The 27,435-nt window shown below is 50.5% G+C and overlaps 1 protein-coding gene across 1 annotated transcript; it reads left to right on the forward strand.

The window, feature by feature from the left end:
* The first annotated feature begins 228 nt into the window (after positions 1-228).
* On the forward strand, positions 229-27,271 carry GRB2 (growth factor receptor bound protein 2). Its single transcript, XM_054083212.1, has 6 exons — positions 229-320; positions 4,906-5,076; positions 20,361-20,458; positions 22,141-22,263; positions 23,988-24,156; positions 25,062-27,271. The coding sequence occupies exons 2-6, from the start codon at positions 4,999-5,001 to the stop codon at positions 25,245-25,247; spliced, it is 654 nt and encodes a 217-aa protein (XP_053939187.1). The 5' UTR covers positions 229-320; positions 4,906-4,998; the 3' UTR covers positions 25,248-27,271.
* The last annotated feature ends 164 nt before the right edge of the window (positions 27,272-27,435 follow it).

Genomic DNA, 27,435 nt, shown 5'->3' on the forward strand with positions numbered 1-27,435 from the left:
GCGCTGCTTTACTTAATAAAAGAAAGTGGGCTTGATGGAAGGTTAAAAATATGCATCTCATAAACCAAAATATCGACTATCTCTGCTTAAATCAGCTGCAGCCGCGCTGGGGCCCACCGCACCCCGGCACCCCGCGCAGCCCCCACCGCTCCGCACTGCGCACGCGCGGGGCGCGCGACCACCGGGCTCTCGCGAGAGTTTCCCCGGGAGGGGCGGGACCAGTGAGATCTCGCGATAGTTGCGGCGGGAGCGGAGGGGCCGGGGCGGCGGCGGGGAGCGGGCGGCGGCGAGGACCCTCGGGCGGGGCGGGGCGCCCAGCGGTGAGTGGGGGAGCCCAGCGGGGCCCGGTCGGTCACGGGGCGAGGGTGGCACCAGCTGAGCTCCGCCAGGCCGCAGCGGGCGGGGGGGCACCGGGACGAGGCCGCGGACGTGGTGTGGGGGGCCGGGCGGAGCCCCGGTCCCGCTGCCGGGGCCGCGGGTGCTGCCCAGCGCCGTCCCCGGGATGCGGGCTCTGAGTGCTGGCGGTGCGAGGCCGGGGCTGCCCCCGCTCCCCGTTCCCGGCGCTCCGGGACCCACACCCCCCCCCCCCGTAGGCCCTGCACCCGTCGGCCCCGGCTTCCGCCGCTCCGGGGGCGGATCTTTAACGTCCTCCGGGAGGGCCCCGTCCCCTCGAGCCGCTGCCGGCGTGGAGGGGCTCTGCCCGCCGTGCGGGCCGGCATCCGCACCCTCTGTCGCCTTTCGGGTCGCGCGGGATGGGAGCTGCTGCGATTGGGACGAGGGGGAGCGGGTTTAAATTGGAAAGAGAAGATTTAGATCGGACGTTAAGAATTAGTTTTTAACTGTGCGGGTGGGGAGGCCCTGGCCCAGGTTGCCCAGAGCAGTGGGGGCTGCCCCATCCCTGGAGGGGTTCCAGGCCAGGTTGGATGGGGCTTGGAGCCCCTGATCCAGTGGGAGGTGTCCCTGCCCATGGCAGAGGTGGCACTGGATGGGCTTTGAGGTCCCTTCCAACCCAAACTGCCCATGATTTTCTTCTCAATTTCCTGCTAGCCATTTGGGGTTTGATCTACTGGATGATGTTTAATGTGCCACGGTAGCTCTGCATAATCTATAGGGGACAACAATGCCATCTCAACTCCTGTGACATCTGGCTCAGAGATCTCTCATAATCTGCAGAGCAAAACGTTCTGCAGCACGGTTAATAACGGGAGAGTGACTCACAGAGCAGGGCAGTGTTTGGGGAAGCTCATTCTGTGCTCTAAAAACTACTGAATGCCTGTGGTCAGGGGCCAAAACTTGAAGGGTCACAGCTTGTTAATCTTCATCAAACACAGTGGTGTTTGTAATCCGTTTCTGGGCAAGCTGTGGATATTGAGAATTTCTGCCAAAAAAAGCCTTTCAGTTATTATCGTCTCTTGTGAGGATTAAGTCATGTAGTGTTTTAAGTATTTCATAATGCGGGTGAGTTTGTAGCATTTAAAGCTGCTTTATGCAGTTTAAAATTGGAAAAAGTGGCAGTAAATAAATCTCAGCAGAGGTGAAGTTTTCTTTTGTCTGATAAAGTGGTTTGATCTGATGAATATCAGCTGTGCTTCGTGCTGCAGCTTAGTTTTGTGAGTGAGATCTGGACTTGTCCTCTGACAAGAGGAGCTTAAGGAAGCTGAAAGATAGTAGATCATGAGTATCGTTTATAACCCTGAGAGTTCTAGTTCTTGGATGTTGCTAATTTAATTTCTGTTTTACCTCATTAAGTTATTCTGTTGTGCTTCCTTATTTGGCTCATTTGAATTAGTGCTCTGCCCTTACGATTTGTTCTTTCTATTCTTTTGTCTCGCACCCAGCACTTAACATTACTGCATGTCTTCCAAATGATGTAGCCACACAATATTCTTTCCACCACCCTCAGGGATGTTTTGTCCCATGACAGCTGATGCAGCTTAGGATCTCATTCTTTGCAAAATCTTCCACTGAAAGTATCTTCTTTCTTCCCTTGCTTTGGCTTTTCCAAACTGTCTGCTGCTCTGTCCCTGCCAGTATCACTTTCCAGAAGAACAGTGAAGCAGTGGGAAGAGCACAATGAGGCGGCTTGTCCTAAAGTGAGAATGGTGTTTGTAGGAGCAGCATAAAGAGCCTGCCTTTGCCCGTGTGCTTGGAAATACCTGCTGAAAAGGACGTGAGAATTGTTTCCTATTGGCCACAACACAACAGGGAGGTTTATATTTATAGTCATTTATACCCCATCCTGAACACTGGATTGCTAACAAGAATTTACCCTTAGCAGGATCTGCTGCCTCTTCTTCCTCTCCCCTCCCTGATTTTTTAAGAGCAAGTGCAGTATCTCGCCCAAATCATAGTAAGGTGAGAGGTGAAAAATGTATTCATATTCTGAGAAATCTGAGTCACTTCTCTGGTGAGATCATCTGATCATTCTTGCAGTGTGCATTCATTGTGTCCATGTTTGACAGTTCCTCACTCATCCGTCTCTTGCTCTGTTTGAAGTCGGTGACGCTGGGGTGCTCTGCAGTGCTGGCAGCGTGTCACTGCCCAGTGGTTGTGCTCTCGGCAGGCAGAGCCCAGCACAGCCACATCCCCATCAACTCACTTCGTCCCTTGTGCTTTTGGTCTGTTTGTATTTGAACAGTTCTGTGGCTGACAGTCTGTAAGAGCTTATTTAGTAAGGTTAGTTAACAGCAGATGCTTTCTAAGTGACTTTAAGGCAACTGCTACTCTAAGTTTACCTTCTCTGACTCTTGCTGGCTAAGTATTCTGGGTTAATATTTTCAAAGCTTTTCCCTAATTCACCAGTAACTTCACTGCTCAAACTTCACCCGTTCCTTCGCCTGGAGTCCCAATGGTTAGATTTCTGTTCCACACTGAGCTGCTGTGTGTGCATTACCTGGAGACACCCCTCCCTGATGTGCTGACGGTGAACACCGTGCTGGTGGTAACACAAGCGCACGTATAAAGAAAATTGCCTCCCGAATATCTTTCATCTTGAATTGCGCTGGAACGTTTCCCAACATTGTGCTACTGCCTAGCTCGGGGAAATGCCAACTTCGTTCTTGGAAATGCTGCATCAGTTTCTCCAAGAACGTGTGTATTAACTCCTTCAGTTGAAACGAATGCAGGTGCTAATGCAGGTCCAGGGAGTGGTGCTCATGTCCCCTGAAGAGAGGAATGCTTACCACTTGGCAGTGGTTTCTTTACGTGTGTCTGGGGCCTATGACGTGTTCTTTACATCGTGCAGCTTGTGGTTCCATGCCTCGGTTTGGAACTTGGGGGGTTCCGGCAGCGTTCCCCTTGCTGATAGCATTTGCTTGCCCATGTAATGATGCACGTCTTCCAGTGTAGCGTTGTGCTACCCAGATGCCGTTTGTAATATTGATCCTTCAAGGAGGAACAGAAACTGGTGATGGGTACCAGGAAGTGGGCAGACGTGTAGACAGTACACTCGAACAAGCATTTGCATTTTCCATTGCTTCACACACAGTCATTCACGTTGCCTCTCGATATGGCCATAACAGGAGAAAATAACAAATGCCATCAGGTGAAAGCCCTCAGGAGGCCAGGTGAGAAGGTTCGGATGGTGAACGGGACACGGTAGAGGCTGGTAAGGGGAAAATGTTCCCAGTGAGGGGAAGTCGTTGCTGCTGTTCGCTTGAGCATGCCAGTGTGGAAAGGCTGATATCAGAGACACAGAGACAGAGACATCAGCCCCGAGAGTTAAACTGAGTGTTTTAGAATCATCAGAACACAGCTTAGATGCTCCACTTTTTGGCTGTAATGCTGTGTGCTGGCCAAGGCTTGGATTGTTCCGATGGCCGCAGTAGCACTGGCGGTTGCTGAGGTGTGATCTCTGCGGCTGTCGGTCTCGCTGGCGTTTGGGTGGTGCTGGGTAGGAGGACCTCAGCCGAACTGCTCTCTGACCAGGTCAAACCTCTTCTCATTCTGCTGGAGTCTGCCTCAGCCCCGTTAATCTTTATGGGGAGCTGTGAGGGCAAACATGGGACTGGTGGAACACAGGCGTGTCAGCTGCTGCCCTGCACTGATGTGGGGCGCATTCCTCTCTGCTGCTTTCGCACGAGGCAGGGCTCTTCCTGGGCGCCACTGGAGATGAGATGAGCAGCGTGAGGGCTCGCCGGTGTTCTCAGCTCTCTTGTGCCTCTCATTGTTGCTGCCAGCGCTCGGTGGGTTCTTCAGCGGGCGTTCGGTGGGACTTCCAGTTATCCTGCCTTTCTCTGCCCTTTTCCCTCTCCGCTGTCCGCGGCGGCTGGAGCTGGGCTCCAACGGGGAGCATTTAACCCGCCGGTGTGTGCCGGGCCACGCTTGGTGCTGTTTCTCCTCGGAGCCCATAACGGACACAGACTCGCTGTTTGTTTGTGAGGATCTTTAACGTGTTGTGCCGGGCAGGGCTCGGACCTGGGGGCGGGCGCTGCGTTTGGGTGACCTGGCTCTGCTTGTAGGACCCTGTCGGGCGCTGCGCTCCCCAGGGCTCCTGTCCCGACCGGAACACCGAGCGAGTGAGGAAATCGGGTTGCGGGGCGGCAGCGCCTCGGGCGCGGACCTGGTTGGAGATGAGCTGAGATGGGCTGCGTGCTGGGCCCGGCCCGGCGCCCGCGATCCGCACCGGCAGCTGCTCTGGGCGGCCCTGCCCGCCGCTGCCCCGCTCCGCCCCCTCGGGTTCCCGTTGGCCGCGGGGGCTGCCGGGGCTCTGCCCCCAGGTGCCCATTGGCCGCTGTGCTGCGGAGGCTCCGCCCTCTCCCTCCCATTGGCCGCGGGTCTGCCGAGGCCCCGCCCCTCGCTCTGCCATTGGCCGCGGGGCGGCGGGCGGAAGCGGCGCGGGCCGGGCTGGGCGCGGCCCCGGCGCTCGCACTTCCCCTCATGGCGCGCCTCTTCCTCCTTCCTTAGGGCGGATCGTCCCCCGCGCTGCTGCATGTGAGGCGCGGGGCCGCGCCTCGGAGCCAGCCGCGCCGCGGGAGCGCGTCCTGCGCGTAGCCCAGCATGGAAGCCATCGCCAAGTACGACTTCAAAGCCACCGCGGACGACGAGCTCAGCTTCAAGCGCGGCGACATCCTCAAGGTAAGCACGGGCGGGGCCGCTGCCCTCCCCGGGGCCGCGTTCTCCCCTCCTGGGCCCTGTTCCCTGCTTTCCCTCCCCCCGGTACCCTCCTCCCCTGCCAGGATCCGGTGCCTGCTCCCCTCGCGGCTCCCTTCCTGCCCACCAGCCGAGCCCCTTTCACGTCCAACTCCATCTCCTTGTACCAGGGAACCCCAGGACTTTGTCAATACCGGTGCAATCCCAGCTGCTAAGAACAGGAGAGACTTCTTTGGTTTTGTCTTCAGAGCACATCAAGTCTCTCATTTCTCCCAAAACTGGGATATTTGACACCTTAATTGTAAACACGATAGCAAATCAGCAGCACAACAGAAAATCTGCACTGAATTCCCTCCTGCGAGAGGAAAGCCCTCACCTCAGAGGAATCAGAATCCCTTTGGCATTCCTTCCCTTTGCTTCCTGCCAAGGATTCCTGTAGCCAAGAGCAGAGATTAGATTATTTCTCAGTAGATAATCTTTTAGCATCAGGCTATGAAATTGGTGCTCGAGTGACAAGCTTGTGGCTGAATATTGAATGGGTCTGTGCAGCTGTAAGGGGATGTGGAGTGCATCGGAGGAGTTTGAGTCTGTAGTTCTTTCAAGACATCAAAGGCTCTCCAGGCTTCACCTTGGCTCAATGCAAGGAATTTGACAAATACTTGAATTTCTAAAACTTTATTTAAAAAAACGGACACACAGAACAAGCCCAGAGTTTTATTGGAGCAGTAAAATATAAAAGGCCATAGGGATTTGCCTCGATGAAGCACATTTCTGGGCTTTGTTGCTTCCAAGCAACAAGAGCCGTATTGTAATGCTTTAGTGGAGCTTCATTCAGAGCCAGTATTTCTTCATGAACGTTTGGGATGGGCTTTATATTCTCTGTGTGATGTAATTGGTACTAAAGTACCCTAGGCTGCTCCTTTCTAAAGTGATCCGAGTCAAAACTATTCTGAGAGGTGCCTGTCCTGCAGCTGCAAGGCTGTAACTCAGTGTATATAGCGTCCCGCAGCCCTCACCACGGTTACTTATCAGCTCCAAATCTTTGCCAGAGAAGGACTGGATTCTGACTATTGTTTTAAGACAAGCTGGGAAAAAACAATGTCTGTGTAAACTTAAGAAGCATTCTTTTATAGCTGATGTTTCAAGAGTGTAATGGTGGGTTTGTAATAAAGGTTGCAGAAATGCATCCTTCTTTGAGATGGTTGACTTTGAAAACCATGGGATCTGTCTGTATCTTATACATCCCTGGGCCCTGTAGCCTAACGATGCCTGTTGGACCTCTGCCCCTCAATCCCAGTGTCCGTGTCCATTACCAGAATGTCGCCTTTTGCTGTTTTTAACCATTGCGGACTGTCAGAACTTTAGAAATCTCCTGTGATAACCTTCCATTTATTGCTCTTAACCTGTGCTGGGTTCTTCTGGTTTGGGTTACTGCTGGCTGCCCCCCGTGCTGTCGTGTGTTGGAAGCAGAGCACAGCTGAGGTCAGCTTGTGGAAAATGCTGAGCAGGAAGGAAAAAACCAAGTATAATGAAATGCAGTTTATTTTAAAGGCTATTCTTAATTATTTTCCTAGCTTGGTGCATAAGTTTGCTGGAGCGTATGAAAAATGTCTGGTAAAATATGCATTCATTAAAAAAATACTTTTTTCTCAAAGAATTAAGGGAAAAATAATTGGTTTTAGACTTTTGGAAGTTTAATCTGTGCTAAAACTGCTTCAGTTATGCACAGTGGTTGATAGTAAGATGTTCCTGAGTCCTGGCTGCTTGAAGTCATCCCACAGAGAGGAATTTCTTCACAGCGATAGAAACGTGGTGGTACATATGCTGCTGCACTACAGTAATCCTTGTGTTTTTCTAGAACACAGAAGCATTTTCCTGCTCTGCATAACACCTAGGCTGAACACTTCCTCAAAGGGCTGGTGGACAGGGCCGCAAACTGTGTTTCCTTGCAGCTTGTGTTCTGAAAATGCTTCCAAATTTTACATATTTACCTCACAGATGAGTAAATTGGGTCATGGAAATGGTAAATTGCTTGAGATTATCACTAGAGTTAGCGGAAATGCCAAGAGTTTTGGGAATCCTTTGACACGTGGTTGGGGTGGTTTGTATGCAGCGTGGCAAGGTTCACTGGCTGCAGCTGCCACATTTCAGACAGAGAAGCCAAAAGCCATCAGGAGTGTTACAGTTCACTTAGACAAACGTCTGTGGCGCTTCGTCATTATGAAAGTCTGGTTCAGTTCAGATGTGTTTGAGGTTGTGGAAGTTCATTTCTGCCAGGCTTTCCAGCTCTGTTTTGTTAGCGCTTTGCTCCTGGCTGGTAAATCGGAGAGTAGCCCATTGGTGTGCCTCACGCCATCACTGTTACTGACCCAGTCAATCCTGCTGCCCGCCAGTAAACTGGGAAGAGAAATAAACCTTGCTGCGTGGAACGCACCTTGCACGCTCTGCTCTCATCTCTGCCTTGCTGAGGCGCAGGGGTAGCTTGGCATTCAGTGAAACTCCTTTAATCTAGTGATTAGACACCATCCTGACACCCTCGTGAGCGTCGGGTGCTGTGTATGGTAGTGACGCAAAATTGTTTCTCAGGGAAATGATCCACCTTGCTCACACTGAGGAAAAAAGTCTATAGTGTTTTAGTTCCCACTCCTTAGAGGCTCCTGTTTCTCCTTGTGGAGAGATGCGCAGTCCGGCCCCTCTGATTCCCACGGATTGTTTGCCTGTGATGTCATGGTGCCATTCCTGCTGCAGGCCCCTATATTTGTGACGTGATGGAAGAGCATCCAAGCTGTAGCCATTGAGCTGGTGGTTAGTAGTCTTGGGGATGCTTTCCAAGAGCAAGTGAGGATCGCTGACCTTTGGCTTGCGATTGTAAAGCAGCTGAGGGAGGAGGAAAAGCGCTTGGCCTCTCCTTTGTGGACATTACCTGGCAAAAGCTGCCTCTGCGGGTTTTGCAGCCCTGGCCGTACGCTGGGTCCCTGACCCTTTTCTGTGGTGGTTCTGTAGCAGCATGTGGTATTGCCAGGCAGGAGATGCAAATCAACAACTTGATTGAAGTGTTTAAAATACACTAAGCACTCCTTGCTGAGCCTTTCCCAGAGAAAGGAAAGGCTGCTCTTCCTTCTGTGTCTCCTGGTTGCAATACAGTGCTGTATCTCTCAAGACTGCTGTTCCTCTCATGTCCTTGTAGCTGCTTCATGGAAGCCTCTTGGTGCCTGGCATCCTACTTGGGGTTGGAGGTAGCCTTTCCTCTCACTTAAACAAGGAAAAAAAGGAAACAGAGGATTTCCTACTTGAAATGTTGATTTGCTGGTTTTCACTTTGAATGGGTGGCCATTGTCATGATGCTTTTTCAGTCTTTTCACTTTACTGAAGTTGGGAAGAGTGAACTTCAGTCCCTGTCTGTATTTGTTATCCAGGTTTTCTGTCCCCCAAGCTGCTGCATTTCTGGCAGACTCTGGGTTTGGTGACCTTCGTGCTAACTGGCAGCTCTCCAGACCTGAAGCGTGCTGATCCTCGCTGGGGGTTTGGCAGGAGCTGACAGGGAGGAGTGAAGAAAAATCACCATTCTTTCTTTTCTCTTCATCATTTCTTTCCTCCGTTCCTCCTACACCTAATCTGAAGTGTGGTTCATACCTTGGTGTTCCAATCACCATTTCTGTGGGCTTAATGCAGAAGGAGTAAACCTTAATGAATGCCTTGCATGCTAGAGCTGTGCCTTTTACAAGAACTGCCGACCACTGCTGCACTTCCTCTTTCTCCTCCCCCTGTCGCAGGGTTGGGGCATAGCTGGAAAGGGATCTTCTGAAGAACTGAAGTTCCAGTTCCCTGTAGCTGTCAGCAGAACTAATTCAGGGCACTTACAGATTGAGTGAAATTATTCAGAGGGTGTTTTAGACAGAGGGCCACCATCTCTAGTGCTGGGGTTTCACTTCTGTGTGACACATGGACCAGCTTCCCTGCATGCTGAGAGAAAGAATTCCCTCATGGGATTTTGGTCCCTTGATAGTTGCATTCAACAGTCGAGGGTTTTCTCCTGCTCTAATCTTGCACTCGACAGTTGCTGCAGGTTTGGGTCCCGTGACTGGTCACCACTGGGCTTGTCTTTGTCAGCCTTTAAGAGGATTGAGTGTTTGCAAACAGTCAATGCTGAGACAGCATTTTCAGTTCCTGCATGTAAACTGTGTTTCTGTGTGTGGATGCAGTGAAATGGTTTTGAAGAGAGGGAGCAGTGTGATAACCAAGGGACCATGGTCTCTGCTCTCCTCACCCCTCTCTGACCTCACCTGCACTGGCTGTAGGGCAGTGATGTTTGTGCTGGGGAGCAGCAATCCCTGCTGTTCCCAGCTTTCTCTGACAATTCCGTTAAATGCAAAATGCAGGTGAGGAGGCGACTTGTGTTCTGTACACATGGGCTCTTATCCACAGCTCTATCCCCCAGAAGTTCTAGCTCTCCCATTCCCTTTGCCGGTTCTGCAGTGGCAGTTAACATTATCTCCCAGGCGGAGCACACGTAAGGGACCAGAATGCACACGAGGAAATAAAATATGGGGTTTAGGTTCTTCGGCCCTGGGGAGAGACAAAAGGGTAGGAGAATACTGCCTGTGTTGTTGTTATTGTTATTTCCTGCAGTGTGGGGAATGCTGTGTAAAGCCGTTCTTCTCCCTCGAGTATCCGTACCTGTGGAAGGAGCAGCAGCACTGTCGCTCCCAGGCTGCGGGTGCTCCACTGTGGGGTATTTAAAGCCCTGCTCCTGAGCAACTCATGCCTGCAGCTTTGCAGTCCTCGGGTGACACCGCATGGGAGTAGATGCTGGCGTGGGGCAGAGCAACGGCTGGGTAGCAGCCTGTCCGCGGCAGAGCCTGCTCTCGTGCCCATGTCGCGCACACAGTGGGTACTACCATCTGACAGCTCGAGGTAGAATGGGTTTAGCAAACTCCAGAATGTGGTTTTCATGGTGACATGTGCTGAACACATTGGGCTGCACAGCTGAGCTCTGACAGAGGAGAGAGCAAACTAACAGCCTCTGAAACTGCTCGCCACAAATATTTTTAGGCTATTTATTATATCCCTGGAGCCCAGATGCTACTCTACAATGCTTCCTGATTACTTACTAGAGGCACCCAAAATCTGCATTTTAGATGGCTGTGTTCATTACTTCCTCAGCCCGTATTTCTCCCTTTACTTACAGGAGCATTTTTCTGTAGATACTAAATAAAAGCCCATTTTAAATATGTTTGAAATGTCTTGAAGAGCCTAAACATCTCTTTTCCCAGTGAAGGAGTGGTTGCTCGCTTGAGTTTCTGTGCCTGCTCTTGGATCCCTTTGTCTCCAGTTGTTTGAGGCTGGGAAAGCAGGCAGTCCCATTATTGAAGATCCTTCAGATCAGTTGTGATTTAATCCCAGGAGTGCGGGTCGGATGATTACTGGGGTGAGGCAGAAGCCAGGACAGCTATTTCTGTCTGGGAAGTCGATTGTCAGCCTCTGCAGAGTAATTAATTTCCAATTGTGATGTTCAAATGTTACTGACCTTTATAAATAAAACACAGAAAGAGAATACTTGAGAGAAGAGCTTTATCCTGTCTCTACCTGCTGAACTCAGCTGCTTTGCCTGCGTCCGTGTCAGCATGTGCGCTCTGCCATGAGCCGTGTTGGCTCCGCTGCAGCCAGACCTCCTGGGGAGAGCAGAAAGCGACTGCTTCCCTTTGGGCTGAGCTGCAATTACACTGTTAGTCCCTAAAACCTCTTATTTAAATAATTTGCCTCTGGAATTCATGCTCTCTGCACGGAACCAATCTCCTGCTTGCTCTGACTCGTACTGAAAGCCCACAGCTTTACATGCACAGGGGAAAAAGTGCTGTAGTTATGCAAAACTGTTTCCCTTGGGAGGAAGGGGGGAATTCTCCGTGAGCGATGTGATGTGCGAGCCGGCAGGTTCCACTAACCATGGCAGCTTTGCTGGTGCAGAAGAGTTGTGGTCTCAGCGAGTCAGCCCTCTGCTTTGTGAGAAACTGGCACATTTTAAACCATGTAACTTCTGCGGGTGTTCCCCTGGTAAATCCTTATGTGCTGTCAAATGTTGGGTATTCTCATGTTATCTGCACTTCTTCAGGGTAGACACGACAGTTATGTTGTAACCATTTGACCTGGCTTTGCTTTCTTCTGTCAGCAGTAGAGGATGCTGTGCTGGGAGAAAGCTGTGCTGAGATCCCAGGTTGAGGTGCATTTATTGCTGAATACCAGGAAGGAAGCAGCGTGCACCTTCCACTAGTTCCTCTGGAAAAGCTGCCACTCCTCCTGAAGAGGTTTTTCCAGAGCTCCTGTGTGGGCTAGGTCTTGTGCTCTAATTGTTACGATAGCAAAAGCACAACTAATCAAGAACTGCCAAATTCTTTGCTGGGGATCAGGGGAGGGCAAACAGCAGCTCCGAGTGTGTCCTGCAGCTGCAAAAGGCAAGAAACAGATGCAGGGGGAAGATGAGGATAGAAGGAGGAGGCAGCTGTAATGCAGACAAGTACAAGTAAAAACTTTTACAGGTGAAACTTGGCATTTAAAGTATTGTTTTTCCCAGCCTTGCCTTCAGACAGCACTGGAGTCTTGGTGGGCTGATCATCAGCTTGACAGATGCCCCTTGGTGAGGTGGTATCAGGAAAACCTGCTCTGCACATACTCTACAGCTCAACTTTCTGTTTCTGTAGTGCTTTGCAGGCCCTTGAAGAACACTTTGTCAGGGTGCATCCTTCACCTTGGAAGCGATGAAGCACGGGCTGGCCGTTCAGGCTGGCTTCTGACCGCTGGAGTGGAGGAAGCAGAAGCTTCTGCTTCCTCCTTGCCTTCGCTTCTGCCCTTGTTTCTTAAAATACATTTTGCACTGCTGCCTCTCTCCTCCCTCTAACGAACCTGTGGTTTGTCAGAAGCTGAGTGGGTTGGCTGTTCTGGGCATTTGTGCCAGGGTGCTTAAGCCTTTGCTGAGGAATGATGGTGCGGGTGAAACCTGCAGCTTCACATAGTTGTGGTTTGTGGGGGTTTGGTTGCGTTTCCCTCGTGCACAGTACTCTGCATATGGTGTTTAATCTGACATTTGTCACTTGGCCTTTTAGCATTGCAAGTTCCGTGTGCAACTCCTCGATTGTAGGGTTTGAGTGCACTTAACGACTCTCTTGACATCCTGTGCCGCTTCAGCCCCCTGTTGCTGTCTTGGACCTCTTGTGACACCATTGAAGAGTGTGACTTCTCCCTCTGCTATAGGCAGTGGCCCTTTGGATTCCATATGGACCCTGTATGGAGCCACTAAGGGGGCTTCTGGTTTGTTTGTAAGAGTGTTTGTGGAGATGAGGAGCAGGAAACCTGAGGGGAGGGATTTATTTTTTTTTTTTAAATTAAGCAACCCACATCGAGCCCTGGAAGGCCCGAGTCTCAGCCTCGCAGTTATCCTGGCTTATCCCAATTAGGAACTCATCTGTCTGCTCTTTGGCGTTCTGAGTTTGTTCTCTCTTGCCACTGTTTACATGGAGGTCTGAGGTGAAAGCTGCTTTTTGCTTCCAGAGCTTTGCCAGAAGAGACCAGCTTCAAAACAGCTGCATGAGAGCCAGTGGAGTCGAACAGGATGGTGGTACTGCCAGGGAAGTGTTACGGCTGCAGCCGAGGAGTATTGCTGTGGCAAATCTGCTGGGACCAGGCGGCATCTGTCAGGGTAAAAGGTGTTTAATCCCTTCAGATAAGGGCCTGGTCCTGGTTTGCGAGGACACTAGTGAGATGGCTGCCACATGGTGAGGTCTTCCCAGAGCTCCACTTCTGGGGAAGTTTTTGAACGCATCCACGCTAATGCATGGTCTAAAAAACCCATTTGCTTGTGTTGGAATGACTGAGCCCTGCCCAGAGCTTTGTGGCAGTCGTTTGTGGACAGGGGATTGATCTCCCAACTGGAATCTCCCAAGAAAGGGGAGTTCTGGTGCCTGAGCTTTCTCCAGCTCTCACAATAGAGAGAGGTTGCGCTCCTGCGGCTTGTTTGGGAGCTTCACATCAGTCTGTGGTCACGTAACATACCCCGGGGGACAGTGCCCCGTGTTGGGATAGCCCTGCAGATTATTGCAGCGGAGCCGTAATTTTGTTTTAATTTGAACTAGTTAGGAGGTGGGTTTAGTTATCTCTGATCTTACAGTGCAAATGCAGAAGTACTCTCCAGTGATGGGCAGGTTGGAGAGCTGCATTTGTTGGCTCCTTGACTCTTTACTGTGTTTCCAGTTAAAGCATCCAGCAGTGGGGCTGGCTGGAGTTGCCGCCAATGGGTCTCTTAAGTCAGTCTTTAGTGTTTTGCAGAACTGATGTATCGCTTGTTGTTCATGTGGTCTGGGTTTGGAGATGACTGATTCTCCCTCCCAATGTTATATCAGAATTGGTTAAATAAGTACAAATCTAGCAAAATATTGACTTGCAGTGACGTCGAACCTCGAAAAGCCGCCTGTTCTGGGGAATTGGCCTCTGTTATCTCTGATTTCATGCTTTTCCATCTGTCCCAGAATGAAGAGATTAGGGCTGATCCTGGCTGTGTGTGAGGCAGATTATGGTAATCTTATTATTCTGATCTCATTACACTTGGGCTGTGGATCTGAAAATGCCCAGGGTTTAACCCTTTCTTCAAGTTACCAAAACAGTTTAGTGCAAAGGGAGTGGAGGGAAGGGAGTTCTAGAAGGGGGGTTAAATGTCTATATCATCCTGGAGCTCTCCGAGTTTCCCAGTGAGGGTAATGCACTGTGTTGTTGGATGGTTTGGTTGTTTTGTCTGAAGAGACCTCTCCAACAATGAGTTACAGAGGGTGAAATTCACCTTGTAGAAGTGACACCGGACAGGGCATGGTTGTTAAGAGTTCCATTTCTGTTTTAACACTTGGGGAAATCCAAAATAAGGGCCTGGAGATCCTCAGTTCATGATGGGTCACAGTTGTGTTTTCTAGCTTTTTCTGAAAAGAAATGTGATTTTCTCAAGTTTTGTCTCAATGTGTGGCACACAAAAATATAAAACGTAATGGAGCGTGTCCTGGTCTCAGCCCAAGCGCACAGAAGTTAATGTGAGGTGCTCGACAACAGGTAGCTGTGTGCTTTAAATGAAGAAGGGACTGAACTGGAGCACAGGATTCCCTCGCTTCTCTGTATCTACTGCACAACTTCCCTGCTGGTACTGGGGTGCAGCTGGAACTGACTGTGAAGGGTTAGCCTCCCGGTCTGAGGTGCAGGGGACTCTTCTGCCCTGGGCTGATGATGTTACTGAGAAGGTGATGCAGAGGTGTGGGCGGATTTTGAGGACCACAAGAGGGCTTTGTCTGCAGCCTGTGGAGCCTTTGTCTGCAGCCTGTCCATCCTGTGAGGCTTCAGACACCGGTTACAAACGTGGTGTCTCTGGTTCTGTGGGCGGCACACAAAAGGAAAGCGAAACAGTGGGCTCTGGCAGCGGGGTTAAACAGAAAATGTAATTCTTGGTCTGTAAGAGATTTGAACTTTATTGGAACTCCTGTTCACACATATTCATAGGGTGTTTGGTACTTCATTGCACTACACCGATGGCTTCGAGCTTTCCTTTGCTGCAGGAGCTCTTTCCAAAGCATTTGAGTGTTGCTCTGACTGCTCCACTGGCCAGCTTTGAATATCCTATTTGCCAGTTCCCATCCTGAAGTGACATTTGAGCACAGGGGAGCTGGTTGGAAAGGAAGGGGAAATGATGTGTTGGTACGTCAAACAGCACTGGGCTTGAAAGGAGCGAGTTCCTCTTCAGTGCTTCTTCTGCCACTTTTTAGGCTGAGTTGGCCGTTTTGCGGGATGCTATGTGTCCTTAGAGCCAGGTTTGCTGTGAGGAGAGTGTGGAGCAGCGACATCCTTGAAGCTGCTGCCTGGAGTATGTGGAGTGTGGGACTCTTAACCAGGCCTTGTTCTGTAGCACAGGGACCACCTGAGCTGCCTCTCTGTCTGTCAGTTCCTGTGCTCTGCTGACAGCAAGCAAGCTCCACTGCCACTGAGCAAGTTGGTAAAATCAGAACCCTCATAGCTTATGGGTTTTTTCGTTCCCCCTGCTCGGTCTTGGTTGACATCTCTAACTGTGGAGCAGGGATGAGAATTGGCAGCTGGAGGGAAGGAAGAACTGGGAGGAGCTTCGCTGTCTCATAGCCCGTGCCTGTGGAGTCGCTGCTGTGAGGAGATGCATGCTGAGGGTCTCAGCGTGGGTCAGTGTGCTGGCACAGACACTGGGAGAGATGTGCTGTGAACTGGCCAGGGGAGAGCCAGTGGTGGAGAGGGGTTGATTTGGGGGGTGGTTGTGGTTTTGGTTTTAGCTAAGCTTGTCTTTTATTTGGTTTGAAGTAGCTGTGCTGAGGAAGAGCAGCTTCACATGGGAGCTGAACCAGTGGACTCTGAGCTGGGGAAAACTGCTGCTGTGGCCAGTTTGTGGTCCTCACTGCTACCCTGGGGCTGTGCCCTCAGCTGAGGCTCATGATAGCAGAGCAGCCTTCTCTTAGGATTAAAGAGCAGCCCTTCCTTTTTATAACTTGGATTATTTTTCTGGCTGCTTTCAAGAGCTTCCTAAAAATTTGCCGTAGCAGAAGCGCTGCTCTCATTGTGCATTCACACTGGGTGGTGATGACTGTGGTGCTTCGAGTGCTGAGTTGCTGGCAATGTTTTAATATATTTTTAGATAACAGTGCAGTATTTGTTTTTCAAATGAGAGGTAGGAAACTGCAAAGAATAAAGAATTGCACGAGCTGGCTTGGTGCTAGCATGCCTGTTCCATCGGATAGCGGAGGAGGAAGAGGAATGGACGGTGAGGTAAAGGCTGGTGCTGTGGCGCTGCCCCTGTATGAACTCTGACAGGAGCTGCGAAGGGCTGAAGGGAGATTGTTGGTGTGAGTCACATCAGCTGTGGTGTGAGAGGAGGAGCGTTCAGATCAGCACAGTGAGCCCTTGCTGTAGCAACTTCTCTGTTTCTTTCCCTGAGCTTCACTCTTGACTAAGCAGGGGACAGATTGCAGCCCATCAGAGCTGAGGGCTGTCTCTGTAAAACAGACCCATAACTCCTGCATAGAAGTCAAGCAGACAGAGTTGTGGAAGCCCTGCACTAATGAGGTGAGGCTTTAGTTTGTGGTGGCTGTTCTGAGGCAGCTGCAGTAGGCCTGGAAGACTTGCAGAGCCTTGAGAGCAGAGGGGCTTCCTGCAGCATTTCAAGTTCTGTTTTCTGGTCTCATTACCACCAGTTAGCCTTCTCCATTTTGCTGATCTGTGAAGTCTGCTCTAATAAAGATTTGTGTCTTGTGTTCCACAAGCATTTATCTCATTTGGTTCTCCATTGGCGTGCCTGGTAACTTGTACAGCCCAGGCCAAGTGTAGTTTTCCCCAAGATGCAGATGCGCTGCTGTTCCCATCCTGATGGCAGTAGGAGACACGGCTTTGTGGACTGAGAGTTGTTGTTGGAGGAGCTCTCATATCCTACCCATAGTGCTGCTGCTGCCACTCTGCAGATATTGCTCATAAAATCCTATGTGGACTTTAAAAGTAATCCTGGTTTTTCATCTCAAAATGAGATTTCAACCCTTTTCTTCGTGTAAGACAGGGACCAAACCACGTGAGTGGGAGTTAGAGATGCATTTGAAGTCAGGGAAAACAAGATTCAAAGAGGTGGTGATGGTGCTGTTCTGAGACCACTAGGCTGTTTGGAGTGGCAGGACAGGGCAGAAATGATCAGCCTCTGCAGCTGGGCCCAGGCTGGGTGGAGGGGACACGTGGAGCAGCCACTCAGGTAGCCCAATGTGGGCTTTTCCTCCTTTACTTTCAGATGCAAATCGCTGGGCCTGCTCTGAGGTTTGAGAGTGTCCCAGATGTGTAAGGAGTGAATACTGATTGGTCAGTGGCTGCAGAGAGAATGTTGTAGTTAACACTTGCCATGCATCCTCTGTCTCGAAGGGCTGAGTGCACTGGCATTAACATGATTTTTCACAGGTGACTAGCTGTGAGGTATCAGTTCCTCTGAAAACACCCCAAACATTACGGTGGAAACCTGGGTGAATTCAGGGGAAGTGGGGCAGAACTGAGATGTGCTCACAGGGCTGTGGTAGCACTGCAGCGTACAGGGAGAGCCTTCCACTGCGTATCAGGCCCGGCTGTGTAAGAGAGGGTAGAACAGTATAGGACACATGTGAACAGAAGTAGGAACTTCATGGTGTTCAGGTAAAATTTCTGTGAAGCAGGTTAAGAATGGATTCACAGCCTATTAGTCTGCTCTGGTTTATGGACTGTCATGTGTGTATTTCCCCAGGGCACTTCTCACTTTTTACTGTGACTGGTGTCATTTGGATTGCAAAGCTCCGAGAGAGCGACTGCAGCTGGAATGACAAGTGTGTGTTGTGGTCACCTGGTCTTCATTACCTTTCCGGTGTTTCTGTTTGATGCTTGCCATCATCAGTGGTTTGTAGCCCAGCTGGCATGACGAGGGAGGCTGCATAGCAAGGACTGTGTGATTGTGATGGGGTTTGTGCTTGGTGTCTGTGTTACTGAACTTGAAGGGATTGCTAGAAACAGCCCCTCTTTCAAGAGGGCCCAGAATTCAGCCTCTGCCTTAGAAGCAGTGCAGGAATAGAACCCAGGAGACCTTGCTCTGACCGCCAGGTGAAAGCAGCGCTTTCAGAATTGTTCCTCTCCAAACCGAGGGGTTATTTTGATGCTCAAGGCAGTGTGCACGCTGTTCTGTGGGTGCAGATGTGCACACAGCATTTTGAGTTATTTTGGGGTGTGGGTTTGCAGTGTGACCCTTTTCCAAACAGAGCAGGTTTTCACTCAGAATCCAAGGCTGGTTTCTTCCCTCGGAAAGAGGGGAGGATGGCACAGAGCTCCCTGGGCTCCAGAGCTCAGTTTGTGTGCTTTGCTGAGGATTCTTCTTCTGGGACCTCGCCTAAACCTCCGTTAGACTGTGCTCACCTGGTGACATTTTAAACCAAACTCCATGAGGAAACCATTCCTGTGCAAGCCAGTGTCCATCCCCACTAGGACCTGAGCAAACTGGCACGCGCAGCACCCCAAAGCTGACGCGGTGCTGTGCTCCTCAGTGCTCCCAAACCCAGCGTGGCTCAGGGCTGAGGTTAAGGAAGGATGTTTTGTCTTCTGTTTCCGTGCTGACATCCTGCGCGCCACAGCTGGTTATAGGAGGGGCTAGTCCTGGTCTTCAGTCGCTTCAAACCAACCCTTGGGCTGGTAGGGAAGAACAACGGTCCCCTTTGTCTTCTTAGCAAAGTGCTCTTGTGAATCTTGCAGCACTTTGCTCTGGCGTGCACAAGCCGAGCGAGGAGTGCGCTTACAGTCTGGGCAGAGATTCATTGCAGCCACCAGAGCTCCGGCCTCATGTCTGTGACCGCAGAGCTGTCCTGGATGCCACGTGCTTCAGTACGAGTTGCTTGTACTTGGCTGAGTGCTGGAAGCGGCTCCAGTGGGGGCTGAGATGCTGTCAGAAAAAGGATTGGTAGGTACCTGTGCTGTAGGGGTGAACGTGGAGCTTTGGAAAGAAACCAGTGTGCTCTGTTGCCTCTGGCAGAGCCGGAGAGGGAACACAGGAGGCTCACAGGGTCCATGAGTATGTACACTACTCTGGTGTGTAACGCAGGGCTCGGGTAGCGTGGCCACCTGCCAGGTGTGAGTGGAGCTGTGACAGCCAGTTAAATGATGCCAGAAGGACAAGCGGCTCTGGGGGATCCACCAGGCTAGGTGAGGAGCAGGGAAAAGTCCTTGGAGCAAAGAAAGCTGCTGGAGAGGGTTCGTTACACAGCACAAGTCCCTGGAACAGGCTGTGCACACCTTGTAGGCAGCTTTCTTTCTGTCCAGCTGTTTTTTTCCAGTCACAAAGCTTAATGCATGCAATGTCTTTCACTGGCTTCAGGCTAAGCATTAATGAGCACCTCAGCCCCCTGTGATTTGGCTCCCCCAAACCCATTAGCGTATCTTCAGAGTAAGATAAAACTAATTAAAATCCTTTACATTTCGGTGTTGGCACTTCTGATAAGTCTGACTGCCTACTGACACAGGCACAAGTACGTGGGGATCTCCATGCGGAGCTGCAATTTTCTGGGGGCTTTCTCCTGGAGAGAGATAAGGCTGCGTGCCCTTTACCGTGTTGTGATGGGATGGAACGGGTTTGGAGTACCCATCCCTACCAGTGCTGCGATCAACGCTGCCTTCAATACCATGCTGGGGGAGAATGTTCCTGGGGCAATTAATTCTAAAGGGGGGTGGATTCTGTGCGATGTTCGCTTTCCAAACCAAATGAAGCCTTTTTGAAGAGGTGTGGCTTCAAGCTACAGCAAGGCTTTAGTTACAGACCACAGGACTGCTTTACCCGAGAGACTCCTTGCTGTCAGGATAGCAGGCGTGCATGTTGCGCTGTGCCAGTAACAGAAATCAATGAGTATCAGGCACCGCTGGTTTTGGAGTGAGTGTCAATGTGTGGTTTCCACACCCACCTCCTCGTGGGGCTCCTGATCCCTTACTCATTTTAGAACAGTGTTACAGTCAGAAAAGTGTCCCTTTAAAAAAAGAGAACTCTGTTCATCTACGTTTGCTGTTTGTGTGTGCTAAACTAGCTTTATTAACTCAGAAATGTTCCGCGTGCAGTTGCTGTTCCTGCCCTCTGATGTAGCCTGGGAGTAACTCGTACGGCAAATCCAGCAGAAGGTGCCGGCTGTACCCGCAGCTGCACCTGGGCTGACGTTGTTGTGGGAGGTTGTAAAAGCCTCTGTAACGTGGATGTTGCCTGAAATCATTAATGGATCCGGTGTGCACATGGTGCAAGCACAGGAAAGCTGGATGAGATCCCGTTCGTGCTGAAAGTACCAGGTTTGTCATCTGCCTTCAGGAAAAAGTGATCATTAGAAGTGGTAAAGAATTGGAACCTCTCAGCCGGCAGATCTGGGGCAGGATGATTTGGTGATGACAGCCAGCATAATCTTCGGTGCACGTCACAGACCAGGGGTGTTGTTAACAGTCCCTGTGGGCATACAGTGACTCTTACTAACGCAGGGGATTTTGGCACTAAGATCTGCTGACTGTTTTAAATTGTCCTGCTTTTTATTCCCCACAGTTCTGAACGCTCCTGAGATGCAGGGGAGCAGCACGGCCAGTACTACTTTTGTCAGTTCCTCTTACTAGAGCGGTCTTTAGAAGGGGACTGGGAAGAGTAAACCAGCCCCTCCGTCAGTTTTGCTGTATGGTGACATGTGCTAAGCTTATTTTCTGTTTGCTTCCTTCAGGTTTTGAATGAAGAATGCGATCAGAACTGGTACAAGGCAGAGCTCAATGGAAAAGATGGCTTCATTCCTAAGAACTACATAGAGATGAAACCACATCCGTAAGTATATCTGTAGCGGCAGGCACCCTCGATCTCTCTTCTGTGCATCCTCTCTGCCAGAGGAAGGTTTTCTGCTGAACTCTTTGCAAGGTGTACCTTGCCAGGGCTGCCAAAACACGCGGGCAGATAAAGGGTGGCTCTTGAGTTGTAGCTCTGGCTGCAGCATTTGCTGTAACTCGTTCACAGGTGGCTGTAGAGCCAGATACTCTAGAAGCCTTTCTGGTGGTTGCTCTGGTGGTGTCACGGAGGTGACCAGCCTGCGGCTTTGCCTTCTGCGAGCTGTCAGGAGTCTTCGATGTAGGGTGGTGATGTGGCTGTTTCATGTGACTGCTGGTGTGGAAGTGGCTGGATTGTCCTGATGGGAAGAGGAAGCAAGGGAACAGTCTGCAGAAAAAGATAGTGTCAGCACCTCTCCTGAAGCTGATGGGCCTGCCCGGCCCCGCAGTGGAGTCAAGCGGCCTTGGCTCCTTCTCCACTGGCTCTCTGTGTAACTCAGCACTGGGCCCCCGCTGGAGGTACCCGTCTGTGGCCATGGCGCTCTGGAGCTTGGAGCAGAAAGATAAGCCTCTGGGCAGCAGGGACAACCGGCTGCTGGGTGAAGCTGCTCATTCCCTGTGCGGAAGAAGTCACATCTTCCCACCTGATCTAAGAGATTAGAAATGGGGTTGGGTACAAAATCCCGCACCTTCCATTTGTGCCGGATGGCCAGTCCACGGGCAGGATCTTGTTTCTGCAGCTGTGCTGATTCTGAAGAGAAGCCTGGGCTGAGCTCCCGGTGCTCTGTGAATCTTACTCTTCTTTAAAGGTTCCTTCTTGCTAAGATAGTGCTAAATGGTGCCATATCTGTGCTCAGTCCTGAACAACTTAGGTTTTCTGTGTTGTCTGCTCTGCAAATTGTGACTGAGCCCTGGGTGGCTTCTCCTTAGGAGGCAGCAGTAGTAAAGGCGTCTGAGTGATTGCCGGCCACTGATTGTCCTTGGATATCTGTCATGAAACGGGTGCTGCTATATCCCAGGGAGGTTCTATAGTGACCAGCCGCCAGCACAGAGCTTCTTTGCTGTCTCGGAATTGATGGACAATTAACACTTTGCATGTGGAGACATCAAACTTCATTCCTCAGTGGCAGAGGAGGGGACTTGGGTTTCGTGCTTGAGCGAGGTACTTAATCCGATTTGACTTGGAGCTGCTGATGACTGAGACACGGTGCAGACCTGTGGCCAGGGTTGTGGCCACTGCCAGGGCAGTCACCTCAGCCTCGCGCCACAGGACCTTGCTGGGAAGCAGTTGCATACATCAGGCTCTCCGTGGTTTCTGTGCTAAACTGCAGACACAACAGGGTGCAAAACCGTGAGTATAAGGCATTACGTCAGAGGTTCTTCCCACCTCTGAATAGAAATCCTTTAATTTGAGGATGTCATTCTTGCCACATCTTTGCTTTGCTAAACTAGGTGAAACGGGGCTATTGCAAGTCCCTGCTTATCAGCTCGGGGTTGCCTCATTGCCAGGACACAGCATTGTGAAAACCTGCATGGTTCAGTAGCTGTACTGGAGTGCAGGGAGCTGCAGCGGAGCTATTTCTGTCAGGAACCATCTCATCCTGGCGAGAATTGCCACATCTGGCTCTTCCATGAAAGGATTACTTTTTTAACCTTCCCTGTTGTTTCCTTTTCCTCGCTCCGCAGGTGGTTTTTTGGAAAGATTCCCCGAGCAAAGGCTGAAGAGATGTTGGGCAAACAGAGACATGATGGTGCCTTCCTCATCAGGGAGAGTGAGAGTGCTCCTGGGGACTTCTCCCTCTCCGTCAAGTAAGTGATGGCCAATGACAATCGTGTGGGAATCTGGCCAGCGCATAAGGGACAGGTGATTGTCAGTGCTGAGGAGTGGGAACAATCTTCCAGAAGCCTTATAGTGTTCCTCCATGGACACTCACTTATTTCCTCTGTAATAGAGCAAATATCCATGCTCAGGTTTCTAATGAACCCATAGGGTTGGTGTGGTGGCGTCTGAGGCACCATCTGCTGGTTTGTGGATCCCATTCCTCCTCCACACAGCCACTGAGTGCCCAGTGTGTCTGTGATCTCTCCCATCCTCCTTCGCTCCCTCTGCAGCACAAGTTCTTACTCTGTCTTCTCTCTGTGCGGTGCACTTCCCCGTATTTTGATGCCTGGGGATGTTGGTGCTGTGCAGCGCTGGGAGACAGTGTTGTGAAAGCAGAGGCCCCTTCCATTCCTTACAAGTGCATCCCACGTTGGTGTGGAAACTCAGTCTGATCCCAGTGAAGCGTGGAGGAGCCGTTCTTACCCAGGGGTAACCTTGCTGAAGCGCAGGCTGTGAGCCAGCAGGAGTTGCTACTCGATAGCCGTGGCCCACAGAGACCATGTTACCTGTCTGGCCCATCTAGAGTCACTGGGAGACAGAGGTGGTGGAAACTTGGAAAGATGTGTGCTGTAATTTAACGTGGGTTGGGGTGGGAGCGAGTCTATCCTCAGCTGTTGATTTTGCCTTTTTGCATTTTCTATAATCTTCTCCTTTCCTACCAGAAACACACAAGATTTGTTTAGAATCCCAACAGTAGCGTTTGATGATTAGTGCACGATTCCTGGGTTGCTCTGTTCTCTGCAGCTGTCAGCGATCTCTCTCCAGGGTTTTTTTCTGTTCACCTTTGGTCTGTAACCCAGTCGTTGTCCTGTGCAGCAGCACTGAGTCATGCCCACAAACCAGATTAAAGCCACTGATTTCAGAAGTGTTTATATTTCTGTCTTGGATGTAATCCTCCAAGTTGGAATACTGGGTATGAGTGGAAGCTTCATTCCACAAAGTGCATTCCTTTAAGTAACATGGAGTTGGCATAGTGGAGCACTGCCTGGTTGTTTGGTGTTGCCATCTGGTGGCAATGGCTCAGCTGGTTGGTTAGAAGTACAAAGGTCTTTTTCCTGAGCCAGGATCCAGAGAGTGTGAGGTGGTGAGAAGCTCTTGGGCTGAGGCAGGGGGAGCAAGGCAATACTCGGGAGTTGCTTCGTGTTGGCTTTGTAGCCCAGTAGCGTCTCTGTTTTCAGCCGGTGTGTGTCATGCAAGGAATGGTTCTTCTGTTTCCAGTGAGTGAGGCTGGAGGAAAAATACCGGTGGTCCATTTAGCTGGAAAATCACGGTGGAGCTCTTAGGAGTTCCCCTTTATTCAGAGTAAAATTGCTGGAAAAGTAGCTTCAACTGAATACATCATATGTCAGGGAGAGCTGTTCCCACAGCGCTGAAGCTACTGTGTTGCATGTGCAGCATCACCATTCAAGCATTTGGTATCTCTGTTTTTTTCCACAAGTAGCAGAGATACTGTTGGCTTGCAGGGCAGGCTCTTCCCTAACCACAGGCTGGCTGTGGAAAAGACAGCCCGGCTCACCGCGGCGGGGCTCTCCCAGCAGTTTACCTCTGTGTCCTGAAGGACTCTTTTGTTCCAAACTCTCTGCTGACATCCCAGAAGAAGAGTACTTGGTAATTAATGATGTCCTTTGTGTTGTTCACTCCTTCCCTCCAGGTTTGGAAATGATGTGCAGCACTTCAAGGTGCTTAGAGATGGGGCTGGCAAGTATTTCCTCTGGGTGGTGAAGTTCAATTCTTTGAACGAGCTGGTAGATTATCACAGATCCACATCTGTCTCCAGGAACCAGCAGATATTTCTCCGGGACATTGAGCAGGTGCCGCAGGTAAGGGCAGTGTCCTCGGAGGGCGTGCTATTTACTCTGCAACCACGATCTGGAGTGCAATTGCATCTTAGAGTAAACCCAAACCTGCTGCTGAGCGGCAGCAGAGCAGCCTGTGTCTCTCTGGCTTTTCACTGTGTCCCGTTTCCCAGGGCAATCCAAACGTTACCTTGCAAATCGCTGAGTCCTTTCTCAGTTTCGGAGAAATCCTTCTGCCTCTGTAGAGCGTTGCAGCTTGAGGACAAGGGGTCTGGAGCCCAAGCTGCCCTCCAGTGCCACAGGCATCCTCGGCTGCAGTTGGTGTGAACGAACACCTGGCTCTGAGCTGTTGGGTCAGGGATAAGTGGGGAGTGAGGAATTGGGAGCGTGAGGATACCTTCCTAGCCTCACGGTCAGAATGCAGATGCATTTGAGATGAACCAGTAGCTTTTCCATAAGAATGGAAGCATTTGCCGACAAGGCAAATGGACTACAATTTCCTGGTACTGGAGAGTTTTAAGGGAAATGTAAAACACCGACATGCAGTTTTAGGGGAAGCTGTGTGTATCTGTGGGTGGATCAGTAGCATCCGCGCTGTCAGTGGGGGAAAACGGGGTGAATAAGTGCAAAGCCCTTTGTATTGCAGTAGAGTTCAGCTTGCAGGAGGTAAAGAAGACTGGGAAACACTAGGAAAACACCTGAGTTATCTACTGTCTTTGTTCCGGCTCTTTCACAGAAACTTTGCCTTTTCCTGAGGTCTTCTCCAGGCTCTGCTTCCCTATGCCAGCACCTTCTTAGAGAAGTTGGGAGACAAGCAGCCGGAATATTTTGTGTTAAACTCTGGTGAAGGTTCAGCTCCTGCCGGGGCGAGCCAGTGTCTGGATGCTGTGGATGAGTCTCACTGTGTGTCTGTTTCTTTCCTCTTTCAGCAACCAACGTTCGTTCAGGCCCTGTTTGACTTTGATCCCCAGGAGGAAGGAGAGCTGGGCTTCCGCCGCGGAGACTTTATCCAAGTCCTTGACAATTCTGACCCCAACTGGTGGAAGGGAGCTTGCCACGGACAGACGGGCATGTTTCCACGCAACTATGTGACCCCAGTGAACCGGAACAACTAGCGAGGGGTATTAGAGATTATTTAAAGAAGCCAGAGAAGCAGTAAACACCCATACAGAGCCTAACTGCAGCCCGTGACCCCCAGTCACACGGCGGTAAAGCCCGAGTCACCTTCCCCGTGAGGTGATCCTCCTTCAGTCAGTATGGAACTTTGGGGGCGGGGGGGAACAGTTCGACTTACACACCAAAACTTATCTTAAAAAAGAAAGAGAGAGAAAAAAAAATGAGAATTGCCAATTTCCTCAGCTGCTCCTGGGTTGCCCCTTTCGTTCGCTCTTCTTGTTTCCCCTCCTCTGTCCATCAGTGCATGACGTTTTAATGCCATATAAAGTCCTAGCCATGCAGTAAAGGAAAAGGGAGAAACTCTGCTGGTATTTTCTCTCTCTGCAAACGGTCTTCATTTGCCATGAAAGGACTCGAGAGAAGAACCAAATCCACAGTCCTGCCTTTAAAAAACAAACACAAATCATCAGCCTCTGCTTTTGCCTTCAACATTCAGCTCTTCTTGCCTGGGAAAGATGAGGTGGTAATCTAATTTATATTGTCTCTTCTCCTTTGGCGCTTTCTGCTGAAGCTCAGCAGCTCCCAGGCAGGGGAAGGGAGAAGAGTTGTGTGGCTTTTTGTTCTGTTTTGTTTCTTTTGAGTCACAGAGCCGCTTTGAGAACCTCCAGCATACATTGAATCGGTTTGTGCTGTGCTGACAGCTCTTTTGTTTTCCTTAAAGGTGTACGGTTGAGCACATTCTGTCAGTTTTTCAATAGTGCCTTTCCCTTTTTTTCTTTTTATTGTTTTTTGTTTTGGTTTGTTTTTTTTAAGTTAAAAGGACAGTCCAGAGCTTTTCAGAGGGGTTTTTCTGCCTATGTGTAAATAAATACTTTGAGGGAAGGGTGTAAAGAAGGAGGCTTTTATCGGTGGACATGTGAGAAAAATCAACACACAGGTGGAGCTTTAATCTTAAGATTTGTGCTAGTGTTCAACTCCCCTTGTGCCAGGGAAAGTCAAAGCAAGGCGTTCGGGTGCAGCTTCAGCCACTCAGAGGTGCGGAGCTGCAACTGGGAGCCTCGACGGAAGAGAAAAGGGGGAAACTGTGACCAGGGAAAATGAGAAGGGGTATTTTGGGGAGGGAAGGTTCGGGGGGGGAATTTGGGAAATAATTGCCCTGAGATGTCCTGTAAAATGTACATTCCTGTGATGGAGAACTTGATAATGCAGAGAAACCTCAAGAAATAGTGCTTGAACAAACGTTCTGCTCTTAGTGAATGTTTCTGCGAGATGCATGTGGTCAGCCTGTCTCCTGGCCCGGAAAGGGACTATTGCGGTTGTGTTGCTCTTGGAGCGGGGTTGCCGTCACCGTGCCCAGCTCCCCCACCGTGGGTCTGCGTTGCTGAACAGTTGATTCCCCCCTGCTCTCGCTCACGCTGGTGCTGTGGTGGCCAGGGGCTCCTCCACCAGAGCGCTGTGACCCGGGATCGGGCGGGAAGGCAGCAGTCGCACCGTACTGCGCTCTGTGCCAATCTTCAGTTGCATTCTTTTCCCTTTTGGCGGCCGTGTGGTTGGACCCCTTCACCCCGACGAATCCCAGACGGCAGTGGAGATCTCCTCCCGCCCCGCCACGGCTCAGCGAGCATTTGTGGAAGGGTGCCTTTTTTGTACTAAGCGTTACAAACAATTTACTCCTGAGATGGACTCTGCCTTACACTTTGATTTCCAGCAGATGCCAGAGAGAGCTGTCCTGTAGAGAATTCCTTTCTCCCTCTCCTTGCTAGCTGTCACTTTCTTCCTTCTTTGTAAAGTGATTGGAAAAGGAATCTATGGCATTCGACACCTGGACCATTTGATTGTTTCCTTATTTTGGAATTGGTGTATATCATGCAGCCTTGCAGACGTATGTCTTGTGTGTGTATATATATTAAAAAAAATCAGTGTTTAAATAAAAAAAGGCCTATGTACTTAATCCTTTAACTCTGCAGCAGCATTTGGTAGATAGTAATTAACTGTGAATAATAAATATACATTGAATTCTTCACTTGAGCATCTGTCTTATTTCAGTTAACAGACCAAAATGGAACCGATGCACCCAATTTGCAGGATATCAGATGGCAGAGGGAGGGAAGAGCTGTCCTGTGTGCTCCAGCCTCCAGCGCTTGGACTCTGAGCAGCGCAGTTCAATCTCGGCACACCTGGGTGGAT

This window comes from Cuculus canorus, chromosome 18 (genome assembly GCF_017976375.1).
Source record: "Cuculus canorus isolate bCucCan1 chromosome 18, bCucCan1.pri, whole genome shotgun sequence".
Lineage (NCBI taxonomy): Eukaryota > Metazoa > Chordata > Aves > Cuculiformes > Cuculidae > Cuculus > Cuculus canorus.

Coding starts and splice junctions, on each gene's coding strand:
- GRB2 (XM_054083212.1), top strand. CDS start 4,999: ATGGAAGCCATCGCCAAGTACGACTTCAAAGCCACCGCGGACGACGAG. Junction 20,459..22,140: donor ATAGAGATGAAACCACATCC/GTAAGTATATCT, acceptor CTCGCTCCGCAG/GTGGTTTTTTGGAAAGATTC. Junction 22,264..23,987: donor GACTTCTCCCTCTCCGTCAA/GTAAGTGATGGC, acceptor CCTTCCCTCCAG/GTTTGGAAATGATGTGCAGC.